At 35.3% G+C, this 25,425-nt stretch overlaps 1 protein-coding gene across 1 annotated transcript in view; it reads right to left on the bottom strand.

Annotated features, from left to right (window-relative positions):
• The window catches only part of LOC134794391 (spondin-2), a 63,100-nt gene extending 39,582 nt beyond the window's left edge, over positions 1 to 23,518 (bottom strand). Inside the window, exons 1-2 of the mRNA XM_063766199.1 lie at positions 23,317 to 23,518; positions 428 to 690 (exon numbers count right to left, since the gene is read on the bottom strand). Coding sequence (XP_063622269.1) covers positions 428 to 617 — 190 coding nt within the window. The 5' untranslated portion in view covers positions 618 to 690; positions 23,317 to 23,518. The remainder of the gene's footprint in view (positions 1 to 427; positions 691 to 23,316) is intronic.
• Between the last annotated feature and the right edge of the window lie 1,907 nt (positions 23,519 to 25,425).

The raw sequence follows: 25,425 nt of genomic DNA, 5'->3' as shown, positions 1-25,425 counted from the left end.
GCTTTTTTAGTTACATTACGTAAAATAAGTAGTTATTTATACGAATTGTATTTATGAATGAAAAAAACACTTAGCTCAAAATAAAATTATTACAACTATATTATAGTCCAGCCTATGTCGAAGGTATTGCATGTCCAATGGGTATCTATATTATACTTATGTTTATTCTTTTGTAAAATGAGACCTGGGATAATTGTAATAGGTATTTAAATACCTATTACCTTGTGAAAACATTATTCTATGAACGGAAAAAAAAACAGTAAGTAAATCGATTTTCTACCGCAAGGTATAGTGCCTTGTGAATAATTATAATACGTATATGTTATGTGAGCACCGAGCTAACTAGGAGTCGAAGTGGTCGCCTTGGTTGAAATCGGCCGGAAGGATTATAGCAGTGCATGAAATTGAGTGAACGAACTGTACTCACCATAAACCCTCGACCACTGCGCCGGCGGCCGCCAGTCCGGATAATGTTTCGGAAACTTTTCCCTCGTCCAATACGTGTGCAGCACCATCCGGTACACGGTCATCTTATCCGGGTTACACGCGTCACTGTCGGTCGGCTGCAGTGCCGCCGCGAGCGCGGGCAGCAACAGCAACAGGAACCACCGGGCCATTTTATCGACACGGATATCGCCACGTGCACAACACTAATCCGTGTTCATTGTCACAACATTATGACGGTTGTACCTGAAACAATGGAACATGCTTGTTAAAGTGGGAATTCTGTGTGAAGTTTGAATATTCATGAGTCTCAATGCAGAAACAAGAATATGATGTACCTAAATAAAGATAAAGCTTTAGCTCATGTCAAAAGTATACCTAGCTTATTTTGATTTAGATATTTTACTTTAAGTCATCATCTCAGCCATAAGACGTCCTTCCTTTTTCCTCACGTTATCCCGGCATTTTGCCATGGCTCATGGGAGCCTGGAGTCCGCTTGACGACTAAACCCAAGAATTGACGTAGTCGTAGAGTTGCGTAGCCATAAAACGTCCACTGCTGAACATAGGCCTCCCCCTTGGACCTCCATTCTGTATGATGGGGTGAATGCCATAATCGCCACGCTTGGCAGGCGGGTTGACGATCGCAGTCGAGTACACCGAATTTGAGGGACGCTGCTGCCCGTCCACCGATGGTCTTGGACGTAGTTTAAGGACATACCCGGGTTACTTTAAGTACTTGTTCCTATTAAAACATTGATTTGTTTGTCTTTCCCCGAGACCACAAGGACAATGTCGTTCGGAGGTAAATTTCAAGTGAATTTAATAAGCGTTTAAGTCCCGTTATAGTGAATAACAATTTTATTATTCCTTTTACTAAACGAGGTAAACAGAAAGCTAAAAGGTGCTATTTTACAACTGCACTAAAGGACGGAAAAGATGAAACAAAGTCAAACTTTTCCCTGTACATTTTTTGTACTTATAAGAAAGGTACACTACCTAACAAACGTTATAACAAATTTCCGTTTGAAAGAAATAAACATAAGAGGAATTTGTACATAATACAATCCTGTTGTGAAAAGAAAATTTTAACAAATGGCAGGTTCCCTAGAGAGAAAATCTCTCCAAGAACTTACACTGAAATCTACTTAAAGCGAACCAAAGAGTTCCAGCGACTGAGCCAGACAATAATTTGACCTTACTGTAAATCAAATAAGGACTTAGCCGAACATTTTTTCTCATGGTCGTACTACAGATAACTGAAATAACTTTTTAAAAATACATAGATGGAATAGAAAGACTGACGAAAAAAACTCACTCACTTAAAAAAAGTTGCATGTAAAATATAATATGCTGTAATATGCCTTGCAGTTGCATAGCACACTATTTTATACTATCGTCTCACGCACTACTTACACTTAATTTTGTATGCACTAATTAGCGCGAGCGAACTTCAAGGTCACATCAAAACCAGATCAAACCGTAACAAGATCGGCCTCCATCATTGTATTTTTTTTTAAATAATGTTTTTTTTACGCGTACAAATTCATAATTACCTACAAATGCAAAAATTGTAAGAAAGGCCTACGTTATGAGCTAACGTTCATATACGTGGTGAGTTGTCGTAAAATGCTTCTTAATGCGAGACCTAGTGTGAGGGTAATCAGGCCATTTACTGCCACACCTACTCGCAATAATGTGGAATTGTATAGAACGGTGTCTAATGCAGTCGTATCATTTTAAAGGAAATTGAGTCAAAACGCACTTGTTATAAAGTCGACAATTCTATATTTTGTCCATAATGGATACGGAATGTCCATCTTTTTAATAGTTTGTCAATTACTTTGTAATAGCCCAATTTGTTGCTAAACGTCGATACAGAATTGTTTAATTGGCCAGTACTGTACGGCATGCAATTACGTAGTCTGTTATGCAATAATTTGTTTCCTCTACAGTTATATTATGGAGGAACATGATTTGTTTTCAAATTTAGTATTTTTTTACTAATCGTTTTAGCATGTATACTTATTTATGAAACATCGTGAGGTTTAGTTTTTATGGTAGGTTTTGTATGTTTTCATTTTGGTAGTTACAAGAATTATTTGATTTTTTTTAAGTTTGGTAGTTTTTTATAATTTTCATATTAATTAATTTTCATATTTTTCTAGTGACCTGATATCGTGATTTATTGTTTAAAAAAAAGTTTAGTGCTATTGGATGTGTTTCTAGCTGTAGATTATAATTATCTTGAGAAAAAATAAAAACTAAATTTCACTCCATACAAAAAAACAGAAAGAAAGACGAACGAAGAGGTACTGAGCACGGCAGGAGGGACGAGATGCCTGTTAGACACAAAAGCTAACAGGACGGGCAAGATGGTTGGCCACCTGATACGGCATAACAGATTATTTTTCAACATCCTGGAGGGCAAAATTGAGGGGAAAAGACGCAGAGGAAAGCCCAGGCTCACATATCTCAGCCAAATACCAAAAGTACGAGGGAGTTAAAAGGCTGGCCCAGCAAAGAGAAGAGTGGCGATTACTCCACTAACAAGAGCATAGCTCTTAAATATTGATGATGATGACGACAAAAAGCTCCACTCAGTCACATTTTTGGGGACAAAAACAAAACAACGAAAATAATTTTGACCCATTTATCAACACTTAATTATGCCTCAAAAATTACTATATATTTTATAATAACGATACAATGTTAGTGATTCGAATATATCATCCTAAAATAGATAAGTTCAATGCCCGATGTGACATAGTTCCTGACTCGTATGATTTCCGAAGGCAAATGGAGCTTTCTAGAGCATTATAAACTGGTTAGAGAACATAATATGATTGATGAGATGACGTAAACACATCTTTACTATAAATTAATATTAAAACTGCGAAAGTAACTTTGCCTGTTACCTAAACCGATTTAGATGAAATTTTTGGAATGGAGATTATATTGAGTCCTGAGGACCTTACCTACTCGTAGGTTACCTAGTTTTTATCACGAAAATCGTCATTCTACGCAACCAAAGTCGCAAGAAGAAGCTAGTTTGTTTGAAAACTACACGTGAAACATAATTATATTAGCTGTTTTTTTTACTGTGATTTTCATTTCATTTATTGAATGCCAACCATGGTATTACAAGGTGTTTACATACTATAATAATAACATTATAAAGTACAGCATGGACCCTGCTAGGGCGTGACAAATCTTAAAATATAAGTTAACCTAGGAAAAAAAAAAATACACTTAAAACTAATACATATTTTCAGCTCCGTCATTCATATATTCTTCGAGAGTGTAAAAAGCTTTAGATATTAAATATTGTTTTAATTTTGTAACAAAAATAGTGTATTTCTCTTCAGCTACTATGTGACTAGGTAAGTTATTGTAGACTTTCATCGACATGGAATGTGGTCCGTTCGAGATCATTTTGAGTTTGGCTATTCCAATCGGCACCAGTTTGTTCCTTGGCCTCAAGTTATGGTTTCCTTTACAAAGGTCTTTAGCTTGGGTATAGAGATAAAAATATTTCCGCACGAATTTGCATGACTCGAGAATGTACAAGGATGTCAGTGTTAGTATTTTGAGTTTAATAAAATGGGGTCTACATGATTCGTCCACGTATATATTGCTCAAAATTCTAATGCATCTTTTTTGGATTAAGAATAAGTCAGGGGCATTAGTACTATCGCCCCATAAAATAATGCCGTATTGTAACCACGCTTGCGCAAATGCATGATAAGCGGAAGTTGCTGTAGTTAGGTCCGAAGTTTTTTTAATTTCTTTCAGGGCGTAAGTAAATTGGGATAACTTTGAAGAAATCTTATCTATATGGTTTTTCCAATTTAAATGCTGATCAATTTGAATACCAAGCAGAGAGCATGTTTTAACAACCTCCAGTTTGGTGTCGTTATAGGATATTTCGGTTTCTAACGCTGTTCTTTGGTGAGGCCTGAACTCGATTAAGTTTGTTTTTGATTAATTTATGCATAGGTTATGTTCGCTCAGCCAAGTTGACATGACATTCAGAGTAGATTCCAACTTATCAGTTAGCTCAGTACTGGTTAGGCAAGGCAGTACAAGAGATATGTCGTCCGCATAGAGGAAACACTCTGCGTCTGAGATTTGAGTATTTATTACCTCAGGAAGGTCATTTACGTAGAGTAAAACCAAGATGCATCCAAGTACGCTTCCTTGAGGTATAGAACACGTCGTTACTATTTTGTTCGATCGTACTTTAGTTACAGTATTGCTTATGGTATTGAAGTGATCCACTTCAATAATCTGTTCACGATTTTGTAGATATGATTGGAACCAATCTCGATTTTCTAAAGTCAAATAAGTAAATAAAAATAAATCCATACTAGTCCCTAAAAGTACGGCGCATTCTTACCGCCCAGTAAATTTTACATAAAACATAGACACCTAAAACAAATGGCACCTGAAACCTCCATTCCAAAAAACCGAGGCACTCAACATAAGGGCAATAAATATCACGAGATGAGCCGCCCTAAAGGGTCATCCCTGGACCACGGGACCCGGTACCATAAAAGCGCAAGTGACTTTGTGTTGTTCTCAAAGAAAATTTACCTAATTATCAACGATGCTCTAAAATCAATAGACACGACGTTTTGTGGAGATACAAATTTTGTAATGCGAATATTTATGTATAAAAATATAACTGTTACTTTATGAGAGTTAATAATCACTAATCAGCCACCACCTCTAAAATGTTGTAAGTACTTAGACTTACATTTATTTATTTTTCTTAAGGTAGATCATTTATTATTTGAATATAAAAGTAAAATATAATAATAATACACAATACATATAATCACATAAATAAACTAACCAAGGCTGCCGCCGCCAGCGGAGCATGGCCCAAGCACCATGCGCCACGGTGAGGGCCGCAGAATGGCCTAATGGTCCCTTTTTGCACACGAGACGTTATCCACTCTTTGTAGGTATAACCCCTTTCGTTTTAAAGCTAATAAAAAGGGATTAGGTAATATCACTTTTAAAACGCTGAGGCGCTTAAGCCTGTTCTGTTCCGCAGCAATATTTTTCCAATATTTCCGTAAACTGCTGACGTCACGGCATGGGGTTTTTTAATCCTATTCACCCTTTCTGAACTATGTGTTTATACGTGAACAGCTTACGCTAATGGAAAACGGTAGGGTTAAAGTAATATCAAACAAGTAAATGCTGAAAAGTGTGAATTTTTTCCGTAAAAGTAACATTATTTGAGTTTCATTCACTTCTGCAGGTCAACGGACGGTTGCATGTGTTACGGTTTTATTTGATAAGATCAGCATAGGTTGAATGAACTAAGGTTTACTAACTTAACCTAACCTTAATAAAAGTTCTAGCAGCTGCTAGACGACATTCATTCAGTTCTTTGTTATTTTACTTACTAAATAAATTAACTGTTTTTGTATGTTGAAAATTAATGATATCGGCTTATCTCGAAATCCAAACCTTTGCCAAGCCACGCACTGTTCAAACGGTGTTTTTATGAACAGAATACAAAGAATGAGAATATATGAAAGTTATGTACATTTACCAGCCGAGATTTCTTATGGCGGATTAGACTAGTGTCTATTAGTTAGGTACTTTACCTAAGAATAGGTACCTAACTGATATCTTGAAGTAATTTTATTTCTATAGACAGTAGCTATATTGTTTGAATTAAAATGATATATTATGGAATTGAAAAAAAATTAAGGACTAACAATATTATTCATTTCTTTACTGTCTGGACTTCAAACAGAATCTCAAGGAATGGAAAACACTACAGTTACCTATCTATAGTATCAGTCATTATAGTACCTAGCCCACTGCTGGACATAGGCCTCCCCCAAAGAGTGCCACAATGACCGGTCTTGCGCCACCCGCATCCAGCGGACTCCCGCGACCATTACCGGGTCGTCAGTCCACCTTGTGGGGGGTCTACCCATTTTGCGCCTTCCGGTACGTGGTCGCCACTCGAGAACCTTTCGAGAAACTACTATGTATGAGTAGAGTACTACAGAAAAAACTGCCACTTTATTTCGACTACGAAAGACAAGAAAGTATTAAACCAAATAAAGCTTCGGCAGCCAAGATTTCTACCAGGCCTAACTTTTCAATGAAATCTGGGGGCCTATACTGAAAGCAATAAGCTGTAATCACCCCTGAATGCGTTACAAGGCACCATTCAATTTGAACGTTACAACTTCGGAACGAGCGCGTGAGCGTGACTGGGCTTTAAAGTCGGAAGTCGATCGGAAGTTGGAGAATAATTAGGGAAATAAAGATTTGATCAATAATTCGTATGCGTTTAACACAGTTTAGTTGCTTGCGTTAGCTTCAGTTTATAAACATTTTTGATCTAGTGGTGACTGGCCTAAACTTTTAGGATAACTTCTACTTAAGACGGCGTATTTTATCGACATAAATATGTACTTAGAACACAAAATGATGGCTGATGCCTGCAAAGTACTATTGTTGAGTTAGTCAGTATAAAAGTGCATTGCACCTGTAAGTAGGAGTTGACATAGGGGTAGTGTGACACAAAAGACAGAGTTTATTTATTAAATTTAGGTCTTCATAAAATTCTTCTTTGTTGTACAAATATTAATGCAAAAATATATATTTTCCAAAATTAAATTAATCCAACCAACCCTTTTTCCCAAATAGCACGAACCTCAATTTATATTTCTTAATAAAATCATCAAATTTCCACCACCAATATTTGTATGTAATGCACTTTGCCCCTATTTTATGATCGTGCCATAAACCCCAGTTCCCCTCGCTGTTGGCAAGTTTACGCTCCCTTTTTGTTTAAAAAACGCCCGCGGTTACCGATAACACTATAATGTCAACAATCAGTATTTATATGTATTTTAAAGGTAAGGACTTATTTGTGTGTTTATTACGAATATTTGTTCCTGAGTTATGGGTGTAGTATTGAGTACATGTTTTTATCTTTTTAACTAAGTATGCAATCTTAGCGGATAGGGTTACTGCGAGATATTGCATTCTCCCGTCAGTGTTGTTTTGTTTTAAATTTAAGTCTCGCTATATCTACCTATCTACTAACCCCTTAGTTTGTAAGTTTTACTATAAAATATGTGTCTATAGTTACACGTTAAAAAAAACACCGTCAAGTATTCATAGTTTAAGCTATGTGAAACTGCGGTCAGCCATGTTTGTATTATAAGCCCGAACTTTTTTACAACCATGCTTTCAATTGTTTGTAATACATATAGGTCATTTTGTATTTATTGATAGTGTATGATTATAGATCTATTTAAGTATATTTTACTAAATTAATCACATCGCATTAATCATAGACAAATAAGTCATAAAATATCAGATTATGTGTAGGTTTGCAGATTATATATTATGTAGTCTTCTGCAGAACAAAAAATACATATTATCGAACTCGAATCAAAAAGTTGTATACTAGGTACTACTAATGTTTATTGAACTATAGAAATACCAAAATGAAGGATTGTGGTTTCAGCAGTTGAATATGTACTACAGTTAGTACCTAGTGAGTAGTATCAATATACGAATAAGCCAATTTAGATAAATATGATGTCAAAAAATATTTAAGTTAATAAAAAATAATAACCCAGGTGACTTACTACTATTCCAAGGAAAGTCTATACATAAAAACGAGTTGTCATCTTACTTCTTTAACTTTTAATTTAATTAACATCTGTAACCCTAAACTTTTAAATTAAAAGCAACCTGTACAACCTAATAAATCTTCCATCTAACTTAAATAATCCAGACGCAATATTCAAAATTGCACAGTAAATATTCCCGGCATATTAAAATACTAGCGCCAAGTTACGATGCCAAGTTTGAGATACTGTGTCTAATGAAGATTTAATAATTCAAAATTTCCCAAACTGCGGGGATGTAAGTTTACGGGGAACTTTAAAATGTTAATTGATTCGGTTGTTGAGTAAGCTGTTTTAAGAATTTAAACGTTTCGCTGGGTATATAGACATTTTAAAGTTTCAATTTTTATACTATTTTGCAAGCCTTTGCTTAATATTAATGTGGAATATTTGAGGGTAATTCTTGTCACGTTGAGAATAAAATCTAAATCGATATAATTGGATTTGAATTGACATGATAAGTCCTCCAATTACTAAAATATATAACCATATTATGTAAATCACAGGCGAATAGTAATGATTTTTGCATTTCGAAGCATTATTATCATAAAATCAGGAAGTGGTTATGAATTGGCAAAAAATGATTGCTATTATTAATGTGCTATCAAAACATTGAGGAATTGTGCCCAAAGGGACATGTAACGATAATTGACATTCTTACCTAAAACACATCCCCACCAAAAGCATACAATGTTGCTAATAGAGCATAAGCTAGTTTTAATACTGGCCACTAATTGAGACAGATAACGTCAACATTTCAATCAGCACCAATTTACACCTTACGTCAATCAACAAAAGGCTCAAATTGATTTGTCAAATTTGTCCATTGTACGATAAAATCGTTCATACTCCGATCATTTATCTTAATTATCAAGGGAACAATGTAAAATCGAAATGGTCGGCTGGTGTGGGGAAAAATACCTATTGTTTGGTCTACACGGCAAAGCTTTCACAGAATTGACAGGCAATTCGTCGAAATAATGGACTCTTACGATTTTCGATTGTTTAGTTCAGTCGAAAGGAGTAAGGGAAAATCAAAATGAAGGTTCTGTAGCAATTGTAGATTATTTACATTTAGTTACTAAAGTTACTTAACTGTAGTTACAGGATTACCTATGTTCTATTTTTTTTGACATCGATGACATTAAAAATGACATCGTTAAATATAAACAAGTGGCTTATTATCTCTGCATATAAGAATCTCATTAACGTTTACTGAAAGAAACTTTTGTCAACATCTGAGGTATGCGACCTTGGTACAAATCGACTTTGTGTTATGATCTGTGTCTGAGTTATTATGTTATGATATTACGACAAACTGCTGCTGGCACCAAAATTACGTTGACATTCCAGTAATTTTAATGTAACTGCCACGCATAGAGCTAGCTAACGCATAAAGCTGGTTTCTGATGAAGAAAAATAAATAAATTAAAAAATAAAATTATTCAGCTTTTATGCGTCCCACTGCTGTGCACAGACCTCCTCTCACTCGCGAGAGCCCAAGCCCTATCGCGAGTGAGAGGAGGCCTCGCCTTTTTAAATCTAAACTAAAGTTAAATATATTCATACTCACGCAATATAAAAGCTTCAATATATAAAACTAAAAATATATTTAAAGTTAATAACAGGTTAAACTTCCATGCCCATTTCAATAAAACAATCGGGTTCAACGCCAACGATAAAACTTTTCGAACTATCGCTTTTGCTCCGACTTTTTTCATTTAGCGAAAAAGTAAAAACCCATTTTCGGCCCGCAACTTTTAACTCGATAGGAACACCAAAAAAAGAGCATGAACGAACCGCGACAAAACAATCTATTAGTTCATACGAGAGTCGTCCGATAAATTTATCCGGAGCTTCGGCCGTCTGTTGTCGTCGAGCGATGACCCATTTTGAGTCTATTCTAAGATATCGACCGAGAGATCGCTCGCCGCGAGGTGCACAGCGTAAAAATTCAACGCAACGTGTGACTTTTCCATGAAACGGACTGATTTATGCACACAATCACGCCCATTTCCTGAAAGAGGAGAATAGGCAGATACCGGATTTCCACTTGTTCTGATCCCCACATTTATAGGCTCTATTATTTTTAACTTTACTATTACTTATTTCTTTATGTATTAAATTGAAATACATATAGGAATATTTCGGTCTGTATTTTTTATAATGTTACTTTTTCGATCTCTATATTATTTTCATTCGATTTCAATTCGCGGACGCCGTCGTTGGCCGATCGTGTCATCTAAAATTCTGAATTTATTTTAAATAACAATAATTGTGTAACTGTGTCAAACCAACAACAGCACTTTTCAATAACTGTGAATTTTACGTTTTGCAAATCATAGTGTGTAATGGGTATAAAATTACGTAAACATGGGAGACGCATTTAATAGAAGTTCTAGAATTATTTAAGGACTCCTCATCCCGAAGGAAGACCTACGAATACAGACCCGACTGTGCCCTCTCCGGCACCTATAGCGCAGCGTCGCGGATTATCAGGACACACCATCAAAGAATGCACTAAACTGTCTGAACCTTCGAAATTCGCTACGTGTATGCGTTTCAAAACACCTTCCAACCACAAAACCGGAGATGAGCAGTGCCCAGCGAGAAAAGGGCTCAAATAAGACATTTAAATAACATAGACTATGAGGTAGGGTGTTTCATTTTTCCGAATTTTCGATTTTCATCTGACTTTGCTCGAATTCTTGTTCTAACTGATAAAAAAATATTATACGTTAAAAAAAATTAAAATCGGTCAACATTTAGAGGTTGCACAACATCAACAAAGATTTTTCAAATAACCAACGACTCTACATCGGAGGGTAGAAAATGGTTTAAGCGGCTACCATCAAAGCGGAGAGTAGTGTGATACTGAACCTTCTACATATACATAAATTTTAAAATTAGTAGTAAACTTGGATTTTGGTTACTCGATAAATGTTCTAATTAAGATTTTTCAGTTTTTCCACCTGTTTCCAAAGGAAAAGTGCTTTTATCGTGTTTTAGACGCAAAATTCAGTTTTCTCATTCGATTTTTGTATCAGTTCATTATATTTTGTCATTTTAGAACATAGTTCATTTTCACGCAATGTATGGGGTTCTCACTCTACCTTTTCAACTTGTGCAACCTCTAAACGTTATTCGATTCTTTTGAAAATTGAAATAGATAGTTTTTAGGGTGGGGAGACTCCATTGGTGAGCAAAGTCAGGAAAAATATTACAACTTTTTTTTCTCCATACAAAAGTGAATCACCCTACTATGAGGGCTCTTAAAATGCCGCACTACTTATTTCTAAAAAAACGGCCTATGTTATTATTTATATTGTCAAAGTTGAAACGTTTTGATTCACTGTTATTTACCTACGTTTTTGTACTAATATAATCTTTATTGTTTTTGCACAATAAGCACCCAATTTCGTGCAATTATATTTTTGAAAGAAAGGATACGAAGTTGTGAAAACAAGTGGTCCTAATACAACTTAATTTAAAAACCTATGTAATTTTTCTACGAATTTTAGATTGTCTTTCAGAACTTTGTCGTAAAACTTTAGCACTAACGAGTAAAAGTAGACATACATTTGTTTCAAAGAAACTAAAAACTAAAGTAGTTACTAAATGTTCTCGAGTAGAAATATAATTTTGATTGTGTTATTTTTTAAAGTTTAGTCATAATACAATGCAATTTACAACATAATTGTTTCCAGTTTTGTTATAAGTAATAAGATGTTAGCACTTTCCAAACTTTTATTGTAATTTTTTCCACTACAATACCTATAAATAAATAAATTAAAGCATTTATTATCATTCAACTAGTAACATTATTTTATGGCACATTATTTTAAAATATCTGTCTTAATCAAACAACATACTTAAGTTTATCAATGTCTTTACACTGACGGTTCATTTCAAGCATCTCACAAATGCAAATGCGTGCCTGCTGACTCGTAACTGTGAGTTGCAGTCGCTTTCGCTCAATCTGATCGAGTGCACGTGGTTGTGGGCCCGATTCGGATTTTGGAATAGACATCTATTAGACTTCTTTTAGACATCACCAAGATACGATAACGATATGTTTAAGATCTAACCTGTCAAATTTGACATTTGCGCGATTCTGGAGATACTGTTGAACGATTTCCACAGGATATGACTAAGAGATCCAATTCACATCTAATAGATACGAGTATCTTACTCTATCTAACGTAAAAGTGACATTGGTTGCCCGAATTGCGCTGCAAAAGAGAACTAGTTGATATCTAAACTATAACGTATCTAGAATGGATCTAATACGTGTCGTCTCTTGTGAATATCTTGAAGTTCAAATACGGCAGTGTGTCGCATAGTTTGTGGGTTCAACGCTTTTGATTTACGTAGTTTTAAGGTTATCTATCTATTGCTTCATAAAATAAAAGCATTTTTGTTAAAACCTTTATAAGATACTAGCTGTGCCCGCGGCTCCGCCCGCGTGGAATTTGGTCTGTGTCAGTAAGCGGCTAATTTCTAATCCTAATTTCTCCCCCTCTCCCCTGGAGGCGGAACTTGAAGTAAAGTTGACAGATGGATATGCTAGAGGACTGCAGTCCAGATAAAATATTTTACAATTAGGTACCACTAAATAAAACTACACTCCAAAATCAATAGTTTTGTTCGCCCTTATTCAAATTTTACACGTGATTTAAACGACAGAGTAGTAGATGTATATCGGACGATACAGCAGGGGCGTATTTTGAAATTTGGTGGTCAATACGTTTCGCCGCCCCAGAAGTAAAGGAAGAAAAACAAAATGCAATCCGCCAGGGGCGGCATATGCCGCCCCTGGGGGTTGGCATATGCCGCCCCAGGAGGTTGGCGCCCCGGGCCATGGCCCGGATGGCCCTAGGGTAAATACGCCCCTGCCGATACAGTAAGGTATACGCGCGCGAGCGAAAGCGAAGCGGCCTGCCTGGCTAGAGCGCCACTCAACGTGATCTTCTTCACACTCCTGAGGAAGACCACGTGCCCCTTGTAACCTCAATGCGTTGCGAGACTTTCGCGAATGATTGGACTTTTTCTGGAAGGCATGGTAATGCATGTTAAATGCGAGTCCCAAATCGTTTGACTCCGCAAACGACCAGTGCCGGGTTAAGATATTTTGATGCCCTAAGCATTTCTAGACCATGGTGCCCACTCTCCCTAGGGTCATCGAGATTACATTGAATTTTTTTGGTAAGTTGAGTGACGTTCATTGTCGCATTACAGCTGAGAATGGAAATTAGTTTATTACGAAAATTTACAGTGCTGCAGCAGTAACGTTGCAACATTACTATGTTGCTGCAGTCGCCACCCGAATGTCACCTTTATCATATCTTAGAATGTTAATTTTTTTGATATAATAACGCAATTTGATAGACAGTTGTACATTTTTAGTTTTAGTATGGAAATCAGTCACATCATTTTATCACGAAAATTGACAGTGCTGCAGCAGTAACGTTGCAACAGAGTAATGCTGCTGCAGTCGCCATATCTTAGAAAGTAATTGAAAACGCGAGCGCAGCGAGCGCGAAATTTTTTCGATATAAAAACGCAATTTGATAGATAGTTGTACATTTTTACTTTTAGTATGGAAATCAGTCACATCATTTTATCACGAAAATTGACAGTGCTGCAGCAGTAACGTTGCAACAGAGTACCTAATGCTGCTGCAGTCGCCACCCGAATGTCACCTTTATCATATCTTAGAAAGTTATTGAAAACGCGAGCGAAGCGAGCGCGACAATTTTTCGATAATTTTTGGTGCCCCCTAGACATGGTGCACTAAGCAAGTGCTTATTTTGCTTAAAAGGGTTAATCCGGCACTGCAAATGACAGAGGTCAATGTTTTTTTTTTTTCAAAGTACCCACCTTCGTGGCCATTATTAAGTGCTTAAGGAGGCGATACGTATGAATATGGATTTGATATGGATGCGATATAATTATGATTAGGTATAATTCACCACGGAGAAAATAAATAATTTTATGCAATTATACGTGTGTTGATATGTGTGTTTTTTTTACCACTTCGTAACTGTGTAAACCCATTTTTAGTTTTCTTGGTTACTTAATGTTTACTCAGCTCCCCAAAAGATGGCACTGTGCATTTGTGCAATGAGGGGCAATTAATTTACTGTCGTTTAATTTTGTTGTATTATTAAATCAACACAATTATTCTATTAAATTTGTTGATATCCGTACGATTGATTGAAATTTTAGAAAAGGGGTCTTCTAAACTTAGAGTTAATTATGTCACATCGTATTAAATTCAGCGCCATCTGTTAGTTTACCAGGGTGCACATTTTTGAAAAAAGTTTGCCTCTCCTTCCTAAGTAGCGCCATACGATTCAGGGGCAAACTTAAGTCAATCGAGTGTTGTGGCTACCCCCCCTTTTAGGGGTTGAATTTTTATAGCCTATAACCTGGCCGGGGATTTTCTCGACAGATTAGTAAAGTTTTCATCAAAATCCGTTTAGCCGTTTTCACGTGATGCGCGTTCAAATAAACAGACAAACAGATAAACAGATAAACAGACAAAAATTCTAAAAACTTTTGGAACGTGTTCTGTTATCGATTCTAAGTATCCCCAGCCAACTTTTTATCAAATATCTTCCATGTACAGACTTTCGACCGTCTTCAGCTTTATTATATGTATAGATTAGCCAAATAAACGTACGGCTCGATTCGGAAAATGAATTAGATTTCTACTAGACTTCAACAAGTTACGATAGGGATATTTGTAAGATAGATATGTCAAATGTGACGTTTCCGCGATTCTGGAGATCCTCTTGAACGATTTCGACAAGTTATGACTTAGATATCCAAGTCACATCTAGTCGATATCTAATGTAGATCTAGTTGATCTCTAAATCGTCTCAAGATCTTGTGATTATCTCGAAATCCAAATTGGCCAGGTAGGTATGTCAAAAAGTAAATGTGGTCGTGTAAATCCCTTTTATACCAATGAGGGGATTTACCCTTTTGTATTTACAAGTAAAAAAAAACAAGTCAAAATTAACTGATACACACTGGTGTTTGTATGACTTAATTTTGACTTATGTGGCACAGTGTTTACACCGACTTTATTAGATTACTTAGTTGACTAAATATTACCTACCATCAAAATACCATAATTATATATATTTTAGATAAATTACAAAGACCTTAGAGTTGACCAGTCTACTGCACTAAAGCATTAATGATGACAGTTGGTTGGTAATTTGAGTATATCATAGAAAGATATTGAATGCCGTCATTCAGGGCATTTGCACGGAGGTCGCATGCATAACTTTTCTCCATCCTAAAGTAAAACTACACAGTACCTATTTTGCTACAAGAAGTCAGTATTTACCTGGCTTTGCTAGCGGGTGTCCGTAAATATTACGAGTAAACAACGTTTTAGAAGTATGAAAGACCTTTATAGTGTCAAAAGCGAGCCACGAATAAATCTTCGCAGATGTTCCGTGCGGAGCGAAACAAAAGCGAATGGCGGTTTGAATTTTTTTTCTAACAATCATTTTATTTCTTATAATAAACCTTCCACAGGAACTTTTTCTTGTAAAAAAACATAAAACACGGGCTTTAGGAGTTCCTAAAAAAATTGAATAAAAATGTTTGTTAGTCATTAAAATAGGGATTAGTTCACCTTTGTACTACACATTTTTTATGTTTTATCTGATGTAACCAATATTGTCTTTTCGTACAATAAATAATTATGTTTACTCACTTACCTACTCACTTACTTAAAATTGTGTGCTAATGTATCAACTATGTACCTACATCTTTTTTCATTTAAGTTTAGCTTCATTTATTTTTAGATTAACATTTAAATTTCGCAGAAATCGCGAAGCGTCTGGTTGACGTAACTGGTGACCGAAGAGCTGGCGGCTACCTCGCACAACGTATCAGCATTGCGATACAGCGAGGAAATGCCGCCAGCATCCTTGGTACAATGCCTCAAGGGCCTATTTTAGATTTAAGCTAGTTATTAATTTCGTTTAGTAGTACCACTGTATATATATTGTATGTAAATAAATGTTTTATTGATAATAAAAAAAAAAAAAAAAAAAAAAAAATTTGGTTAGTTTTATTTATTCTTAGATTTAGATATTAATTTTAAGGTTAACTATGTGCTTATTATTGGCTGTTATATCTTTATTAACATTTTGAACCAGTTCTATTGATGTATCTTTATTTTTCCTCCATTTTCTCGACTCTCAGACCACCACCGTCGTCCACACTCGTCTTTGCAAAGAAACTCTCACCTTGCAGAATAATGCTTTCACGTCGCCACTCCACTCGCGGAAATCTCTCTCAGTTTTAAAGCGACGTTTATTAAATGCTTTGACGAGGCATTACGGCTAAACGTGTTGAATTTTAAGTTGTAAAGTGTGGGTTTGTCGGAAAAACACAGTATTGTGACCCAGTTTTAGTGCCAAATGTGTCAGCCTAATTAAATTTATTAATAAACATTTAAAAACGTATCATAACATCATATCTAATACTTAAATCACAAGCTAGTAACGCTTTTTTTAGTTAAAGTACAAAATGTCTCGTTCCCATGCCCATACTTAACGGTACCTATGCACTATTTTGAAGGATGCCTGAAGCATAATGCGATATGATTTCCAAAAACTATAACTTTTACATAACCCTTAGCCTTCTTTATTGAAATATCACAGATGGCATACGTCCTACTGCTCATTGCACAAGTGATGGATTGGGAACTTCATACGCCTTTGAATTCATTGACATCTGTGTGCACTGTGCACATTTTCTCACGATATTAAGCATCCTTCTCGGAGGCGCTCTGGTAAATATCAAGATTCATCAATAAATATAGTTATACCGTGAGTATTGCTAAGTTGGCATCGAAAAGTAATGCTGCAATAATAATCCTTCGAATAAACCGCTTGTTTCAAACCAATACAATTTATTAGGTTTGCTAACTGAGTTATTCAAAAGTCGTCTGGTCTGAAGGAGCTAGGTTTGTGCTTTGTATCGTTATTCCATCATGTGCCTGGAGTTGTTGATGAGTTGTCAAATATTATGCATGTTTAACCAATCTACTTACTATCCATATTTCGGTATACCTTAAAAAACGGACAAGAAACAACCAAAAGCAATAATAATTTTTATTATACTAGCCAATAACGGAATCACAATAGCCGGACAGCCATACGAAATAATTTTTACCCAAACTAAAACAGTTTGGGTAAAACTCTTCGCTTGATCAACAAATGAAAACTAAAGTTTCGAAAACAACAGTTTATCTCCTAACTAAGAATCCATCCATTACAGTTATCATTAGGTGCAATATTAAAAACAAAACTGAATCCTAAAATATCCCATAGACTACAAGTATATTATCCCCCCACAGTAAGTAAAAAGATAATACAAAAACGTAACCCTAAATTGATATTTCCGTAAGCGCTTCAAGCCATTCGCTGGGATACGTTTTACAACCAAAGTCACTTTCAATTTTCAGCAAACAGCGCTTTATGGCTGTGCAGTCGTGACTGGCATAACGCCGATACACTGAAGGGATTGACGCAACCTTGGAATAATTCTGAATTTTCTGAGTAAATAAAATGTTGCCGCTACCGTACTTATGTACCTATACCTCTTTGGTACATATGAAATTTATCAATTTAATTTTTTTAATTGAGCGTTGTTGACTTTTGTAATTATTATTATTCCGGTAGAGTGGAGCTGGTGAAATAGACACTAGCAATTGTAACAAGCACCTGTCAGTTAAAAATGATTGAATTTATGTCAATTCCAAATAATACATTTTAATATTTTCCAAATTAATTATTGTATATTATTAATGAATAGTATTTTTCTAGAATCAAGAATAAGGAAATATTTATATCGCCATAAAACACTCCTTTACAAAACAGACGTCTCTGAAAGTGCAATTTCAAAGCGATTTAAAATTCCATCGGAGCGTTAGAGGAGTGGAAATATGATAATAACGTTACTGTAAATCAGCACGAGATAAGCTAATGGATGTTCGGAGTTCTAATGTGCTAGAGAATGGCTGGAATTTTAAAGCTAGCTTGTTATACCTTATCTATGACATTAATTTATACATTTAAATAATATTAGGACCCTATAATTCTAGAAAAAAATGGCATGGTAAGAGGACTTCAGAGAAAGAGGTAATTATTTGGTCGACGCCTTTAAGTGATGTTAAGATGTCAACTGCAGCTGAATCACTGTTGTGGTGTCGATGTTGCCGCCGCTGTGTCTGTCAATTTCCTTGATAAAATGAGTGACGTTCGCCACCACATTATTGCAGTTCCTACTTTCATTCCGTCACTAAGGGTAACATTCCATTTCTGACCGCAGCTGCACTATTAGTACGAACGCGTCGGTGTTATTGTGAATTTCCATATTAAAATGAATGGTAGTGCTGCTGTCGTTGGAAATGGACTGTCACCTTAAGTTGAGTAAACCATAACCGGACAACGCGTGGCAGTGTCAATCTCCTTTAATGTGCTAGAGGGACAGCGTTGTAACAATACCTACTATCGCAAAAAAAAATTGAGTCAAAGTACTTCCAATAATACAAAGGGCAGCTCACACTTACTTCGTAGTTACAAATCATCTTTTCTTCCCTCTAACACAATGCCTGTTGGTTCTTAAAATTATCATGCGTGGCGAATTTACCAAAGAAGTAAATTGAACGTGACACTAAATTCATTTCCGCTATGTCAGGTCTCCATAATGGAGCGCAAATTTCACTGCACTCCCTGCCGCTAGGGCTGGGTCGTTCCGGGTTTTCTGTGAAACGAAACGTAACCGGTTTTTTACGTAGTAGGTACGAGTACCAATAAATTTTAAAATAATGTTATTTTTATGCCACAATCAAATTAAATCACATTACAATCAAAGAACATTAGAAACAGTTCCGCCTTGAGAGTTGCGTTGTAACTAAATTATTGCAACTAAAAATAATATAAGTAACGGAGAAATCTTAGAGATGGGTGTTAGGTATATTTTGTAAGATGAGCTGCATTTTTTATTATTATACGAAAGTTTTCGCTCAGCTCTACCTGCCACGGGTGTAAAAAGGCAAAGCGTATACCTTCATTTCCAATCACATTCGAATAGGATTTTAAATCGACAGACAAAGGGGACGTTTCAGGCTTTTTGAGTGGGTTCTTTTGAAACTGGCAAAAGGATTAGAGTCTCCGCACTCGGGAGGGTTTCGTCAGTGCTTTGGACATGCTAGCTACCTGTTCAAGCAACTACTACGACATTCGTTCATAAAGTTTATTTATACATTATTTACAAAGTTACAGAATTTCTTTAATATCTACAAGCAAACATTAAAAAAGAGAAATGGCTGCTTGGTGCCTGAATGAACCGTTCACAAAAGAAGATATCATTTCGGCCCAAGGTCCTACCTATAGTACCTCTTCAGTTCGATGAAATTTAAATCCTATTCAATTGGAACAGAGTCGCTTTTGCTTTGTTTCGTTCAATTTTCCAACAACGAAAAGTCAACTCTATTTCCTACAGAGTAGGTTCAAATTTGAGTGGCAAATTTTGAATCTTTCATTTGCATGGCTGGGCCTTAGGAGGTTAATGCGTAAACGCTGCGTTAAGTAACTGCGTTATCGGTCCTAAAAATAAACTAAATAATATAATACATATATATTATAAGTACCTGCGTGCAATACAAAAACCGAGAAGAAAGAAAAAGAAAATAATTGTAGGCTCCATTTCCGACCCCTACTAATATGAATCCACAGGCAAGATACGCGAATAAGTCATGTTCAATGTGCTGGCAGTAAATTTGCGCCGCGGCAAATGTCAGCTCACTGCCAAATTGCGCAGCCAGGCAGAGCCCGAGGTGCAACTAACCTGCACTAACCTATTCCAATTCCAGTCTTACCACGTTGCAATAGAGTCGAAAATGCTTTTTTTTGTTTTGTCGTAGTGGAAATTACACCATTTCGGATTCGCTAATTATCCTTATGAGCAATTTCCAATGTCTATTTACGTAAAATGGTCTTATTTTGCTCCAAATTAGTTCTTAGTTAGGGAAATAATGCATATTTTAAACAATTCATTTTATAAAATATATTCAGATAAATCAATATTAAGTATGAAAATGTTTCTATTAAACAAAATTAAATTAAAGTTACCACCATAAGCAATAAGATGAACCTACTTAAGTAAACAATTAATTAGGCAATTAGCTATTAGCAATTAGCAAGTCTACCCATCAATATTTTAAGGGAGTTCCCCCTGCCAACAAACTGTCCTGCAGTTTGGCAGAAGAAAAAACTGTACAAATAGGGTTTATTTCGCTTGAATAAATGTTTTTTTTAATTATTTTTACCAGTCAACAGTGGCTGCACTGAGATGCATTAAAAAAAATACAATGATGAGTCATTTATAACGGAAGCTTATCGCACCCTTGGCCGCCATTTCTTATCATTGCAATAATACATTCATAAGAACTGGCAGATATCATGTCAATGACATTGAGGCGTATTTAGATCGTAAAATATCAATTTGATATCAATGTATTATGTTAGACGCATTCACACTCGCGTTCATATGAGCACGACACCGATATTGAAATCGAGTTGGTATCATGTTTTGCGATTCTGAATATGCATTATTGGCCCAAGTCCACGGTTGCGCAGAAATTACGTATTAGTCATAAATGAAGTAATAAGCGAAGATATGATCGTTAAAACCGGCTGTTATTATTCGTTGAAGATGATGACATTACTGCTTGATATGCATACCTAGGGTCTCTATTGTTTCCCAAATAGTTTTAAGCCATAATGTATTGTTTGTTCGAATTTTCGTTAGTCATAATTGTTTTTTTTTTCAGAAACCCGTAACTTTTCAGGATTGCCATAATACAAACCTAACCTAACCTAACCTATCTATAGAATAACCTTACGAAAATCCTGAAAAGTTAACGGTTTCAGTTTTATGACTAACGATAATATGACAAACAATACATTATGACTTAAAACTTTATGGGAAACAAAGGGACCCCGCATACCTACCTATAGTAAAATAATAGAATGTCTTATGTGTTTTTTCTCAGAAATCAAAATAAATATTTATATGATTAATACGAGTAATATAATTATTGCTAGAAAATACATACCTACATTGATAGTAAAATTGGAGATAAGGGCCAGTTGCACAAACAATAATAAGCGAACTGATCAACGTCATTCAACAGTGAACTATGAAAGTTACCATGCAATAAAATTAAGTTAAAGCCATATTTACACGATGATAAGTATTTTGTCCGAGTTCATATTATTCACCACTAAAAGCAACTAACTATATGAACTCGCACTAAACTCTCTTTTGTACAACCGACCCTTACACGATGATAAGTATTTTGTCCGAGTTCATATTATTCGCCACTAAAATCAACTAACTATATGAACTCGCACTAAACTCTCTTTTGTACAACCGACCCTAAAAGTGTTAAATGAAAATGGTTTAAAAACATACAAGTCAGCTAATCTGTCGTAGTATACCACAACGGCAAATCGATTGACTACGGCATTTCCCACAAAAAAATACAATACAAAGATGGGAACGCAGAACAGTAACCCATTTTATCTCATAATAAAAGTGCTATAAAGAATCGACGATGAAAGAATAATGAAAATAACAATGTGAAGGAGGTATAATAATAAAATAAAATGTGGGTTGCGTCTACGGCGTAGCGGTGAGGTATAAACAAGTGCTACGCTAGAGCTACGAGGTTCGGTTCATTTATTATACTCGTACATAACTACTTTTACAGGAGGAACCTAGAAATGCAAATATTTTACCTAAATATTTGCATTTGATGAATTAATTTTCCTTTAGATATTTTTTCTGAGAACTAAATTAAATACAAGGTAAGTACTTTACGTGGTTAAAGCATAGGTCACGCGCATGTGACACTCTATAAGATGTAATACTTACAGTACTTAGACTTTCGGCTCGATTCGGGAAATGAATTAGAGACTCACTAGATATGAAATAGTGAAGATATGTGACGTTCCACGGCAAAAGGTACCTTATGGCGGCTGGCGCTTACGTCGCATAGCGCCGCAATAATATTGGAGTGGCGTTAATAATAGCGTAAGCGTCAACCGCCATATGGTATCTTTACCCGTAGGACGTCACATATCTTTACTATATCGTGTCTAGTTAATCTCTAATTCATTTCCCGAATCGTGCCGTTACTTAGTGGGTTGATGACCGTATTCTAATTTGCTACAAAATACTGAATGTCTTTAGTTATAAATGGGTCAAAAATAAATTTCTACGAGCGTTAGAATATGCCAACACAGTGTATTGTATTTGTTATGTATGTAGATAGATGAATAAAAGACAAAATAAAGTAATGACCACAGAGAATAAATAAAAAATACCCTGAAGATATATTAGCTTAGGAAAAATGGAGGTGAGGGAATAATAAAAAGTATTATAGCTCTTCGGAGTTTGGAAAGGAAATTCTACAAGTTAAATAAGAGATGAAGACATAAAATGTTTATTACAGGACTCTCGGCTTATTACCAATACAATTTATATAATATAAAAGGATGTATGAATAAGTAGGTACTAAGTGCAAAGAAATAACGACACTTTTCCTATCACGAATTTACTAGAATTCCTTCCAAATGCATAAATGAAAGAGCACATTTCTCTTTGAAATATTTATAATTTGTTTGTATTGTTGTATTTAACTTAAATTTTAGTCCCAGGATCATTGTTGCAGTTTTGAATTTGGAATCTTCTATTATTCCATTTTAGTTCAAGTTTTGATTTCATTTTGACCTTTTAAAAGGACATCGGGACTTAGGAGGGTATGGCGAGAACGATAACAGTACAGCCCCAGGCCTACGAGTGTTTGTTTACTTCTTGATAAAACAAGAATAATAAGCTTTCAACGATTTTCCAAGTCTTATTTACGCTCTACTGTCCAGTACACATTTGTAGTTAAACAAGTCCATATAAATAATTTCGTAATCAACTAGACCGTAACATGTTGTAACAGGTACCTCAGGTACGCGCTAAAAATTATCAAAGCAAACCGAACGCAATTAGCAGGATTAAATAACCAAAGAGCAAATTAAATTAACATAACGCACAAAATCGTCTGCCTTATCTACCTGAAACTGCCACTGAAAATACTCACCGGGCATCGCTACATGTTCTTTTAAATCCTAGCGCACAAAGTTTAATTAGAAACCACAGGGACACCTCTGAGGAGTCGTTAGGAGCGTTTTCGTCAATTTTTCATTAAGGTCCTTTAAAAACGCGGATAGAACGTGTCGGAACGGGTAAACAGCACAGCGAGCCACGTCCGTCCCGTGCGAGCCGGCGGCAGAAACTGGGCGCTTCTCGTGTTCCAAATCCCGAGTGGGAGAGCGGGACGTGTGAGGGAAAGGGACGGCACAGGTGCGCAGGAAAGAATTAGATGTTTATGTGGCTACGTGTAATGGGATAACAGAAGCGTGTGCTTTTTTTCCTAGTTTCGAGTTTGGACTTGCTCACTGGGTATGAAGTCCTGGTATATTAGGGGAGTAAGTTTGGAAATTTACACGTTTATTCACCGTTAATCCAGTTATTATAATTATTTTTTTCGGTTGTGTATCGTGTTTCATATGCATACAGTAGAAAGCTCATGATTAGGTACTATTTGTTTCTTATTAGTAACTAGTTAAGTAATTAGTTATTTATTGAGATTAAAGGGGCCCACTGATTAACAGTCCGCCGGACGGTATCTGCCTGTCAGTTGTTCGGAATTGTCAAAATTTTGTTCTAACTACCAGGCCAATACCGTCCGGCGGACTGTTAATCAGTGGGCCCCTTAAAACTTATTACGAGGAAAGGGAACGGCCGCTTCTCCATACTCCAAACAGACTATTTCCTCATTTCCCTCTCTGGGTATTAAAAATATGTAAGTATTAACAATATTAACATTATGGAAATTATTTTTACATAATTTGATGTATATTAACCATCTATGCCCCAACGTTTGATTCTTTTTAGGTTTTTTGATTACCTATTGTAAAAATTAAGAGAGGAAAACAGTTTTCATACACATTTTTAAATGCTCCTAACTCTTATAATAATTAAAAATTAAAAAAAAACTAAACGTGGGGACATAGCTGTGTGGTTGATATATATATATATATATAATTATATATATATATATATATATATATATATATATATATATATATATATATAAGTTTTAGAAATTGTATCAAAATATTTTCAATAATGTTAATATCCAGAGAGGAATGAGGACTACGTTTGTAAGAAAAGGCGTCTTAAGGACATATTGTTTAGGTATGGTTGTTTATTTATTTGAAAGAATATATTGCATTTCGTTTGAACGCTAGCAGACACCCCTGTCTTCACTTATTCGTGTAATTCCATGACAACAATTATTGCTGAGGATAGGCCTTCACTTGCATTTTTCACAAAAACGCTTGCAAACAAACGACCTCTGTTTTTAAATAAAACAAAGATAATAAAGATAATATATTGTCTTGCATGGTAGGTTTTAATGAAAATTGTACTCTAACATTAGTATTTAAGTCCTGTTACTAACACTTGTATGGGTCTTGCCTGAAATAAATGATTATTTAATTTAATTTTAATTTAAATAGATTTTTTATATAGTGGATGCAGTTTTTATAATAATTTTAGTATAAATAAATAAGCTACTTAGTACTTGTTGTTTGTTGAGTTTGATGTAGTGTGACTACTTGTAAAAAACACAAATTTTAATATTTTCATAAGAGAGTAATTTAATTTGTTGTTAGAGAATTACCTTGAGTAAAATAACAATCATAGTTCAACAAAATATTATTTTCTGTACATTACCTAACAGTTTTTTTTATGTACCGATTTTGTTTTCTCATCCTGTATACCTATATTCCTTCTTGTATGCGCCGATAAAATTTAATATACCTACATGTACTCAAGAGCAATTAAAACAGGCTATATTAAGAAACTTTCCACACAAAATGATCCATTTTCATTGGGGCAGAGTGCACAATGATAATGAAGCTCATTCTTTATGCCCATTCCGATCACGTACGTCCCAAAATTCACACTTTTAATATAAAATTTAAAGCAGTTTTACGACAACTACGGCCCAGTATAATTCGTTTCATCGAAATTCAATTTAACTCTCCTTCTCTGGATAAGGCAACTCTGCAGGACTATAAATTTGACAAATTCAATAAAAGAAACTCAATTGTAATATAAAAGATGCGAATTGGATTGGATT

The sequence above is a fragment of the Cydia splendana genome, chromosome 10, assembly GCF_910591565.1.
Source record: "Cydia splendana chromosome 10, ilCydSple1.2, whole genome shotgun sequence".
NCBI classification, from domain to species: domain Eukaryota; kingdom Metazoa; phylum Arthropoda; class Insecta; order Lepidoptera; family Tortricidae; genus Cydia; species Cydia splendana.
The sequence above is the reverse complement of the archived record's forward strand: the minus strand, read 5'-3'. Positions and strand labels throughout refer to the sequence as shown.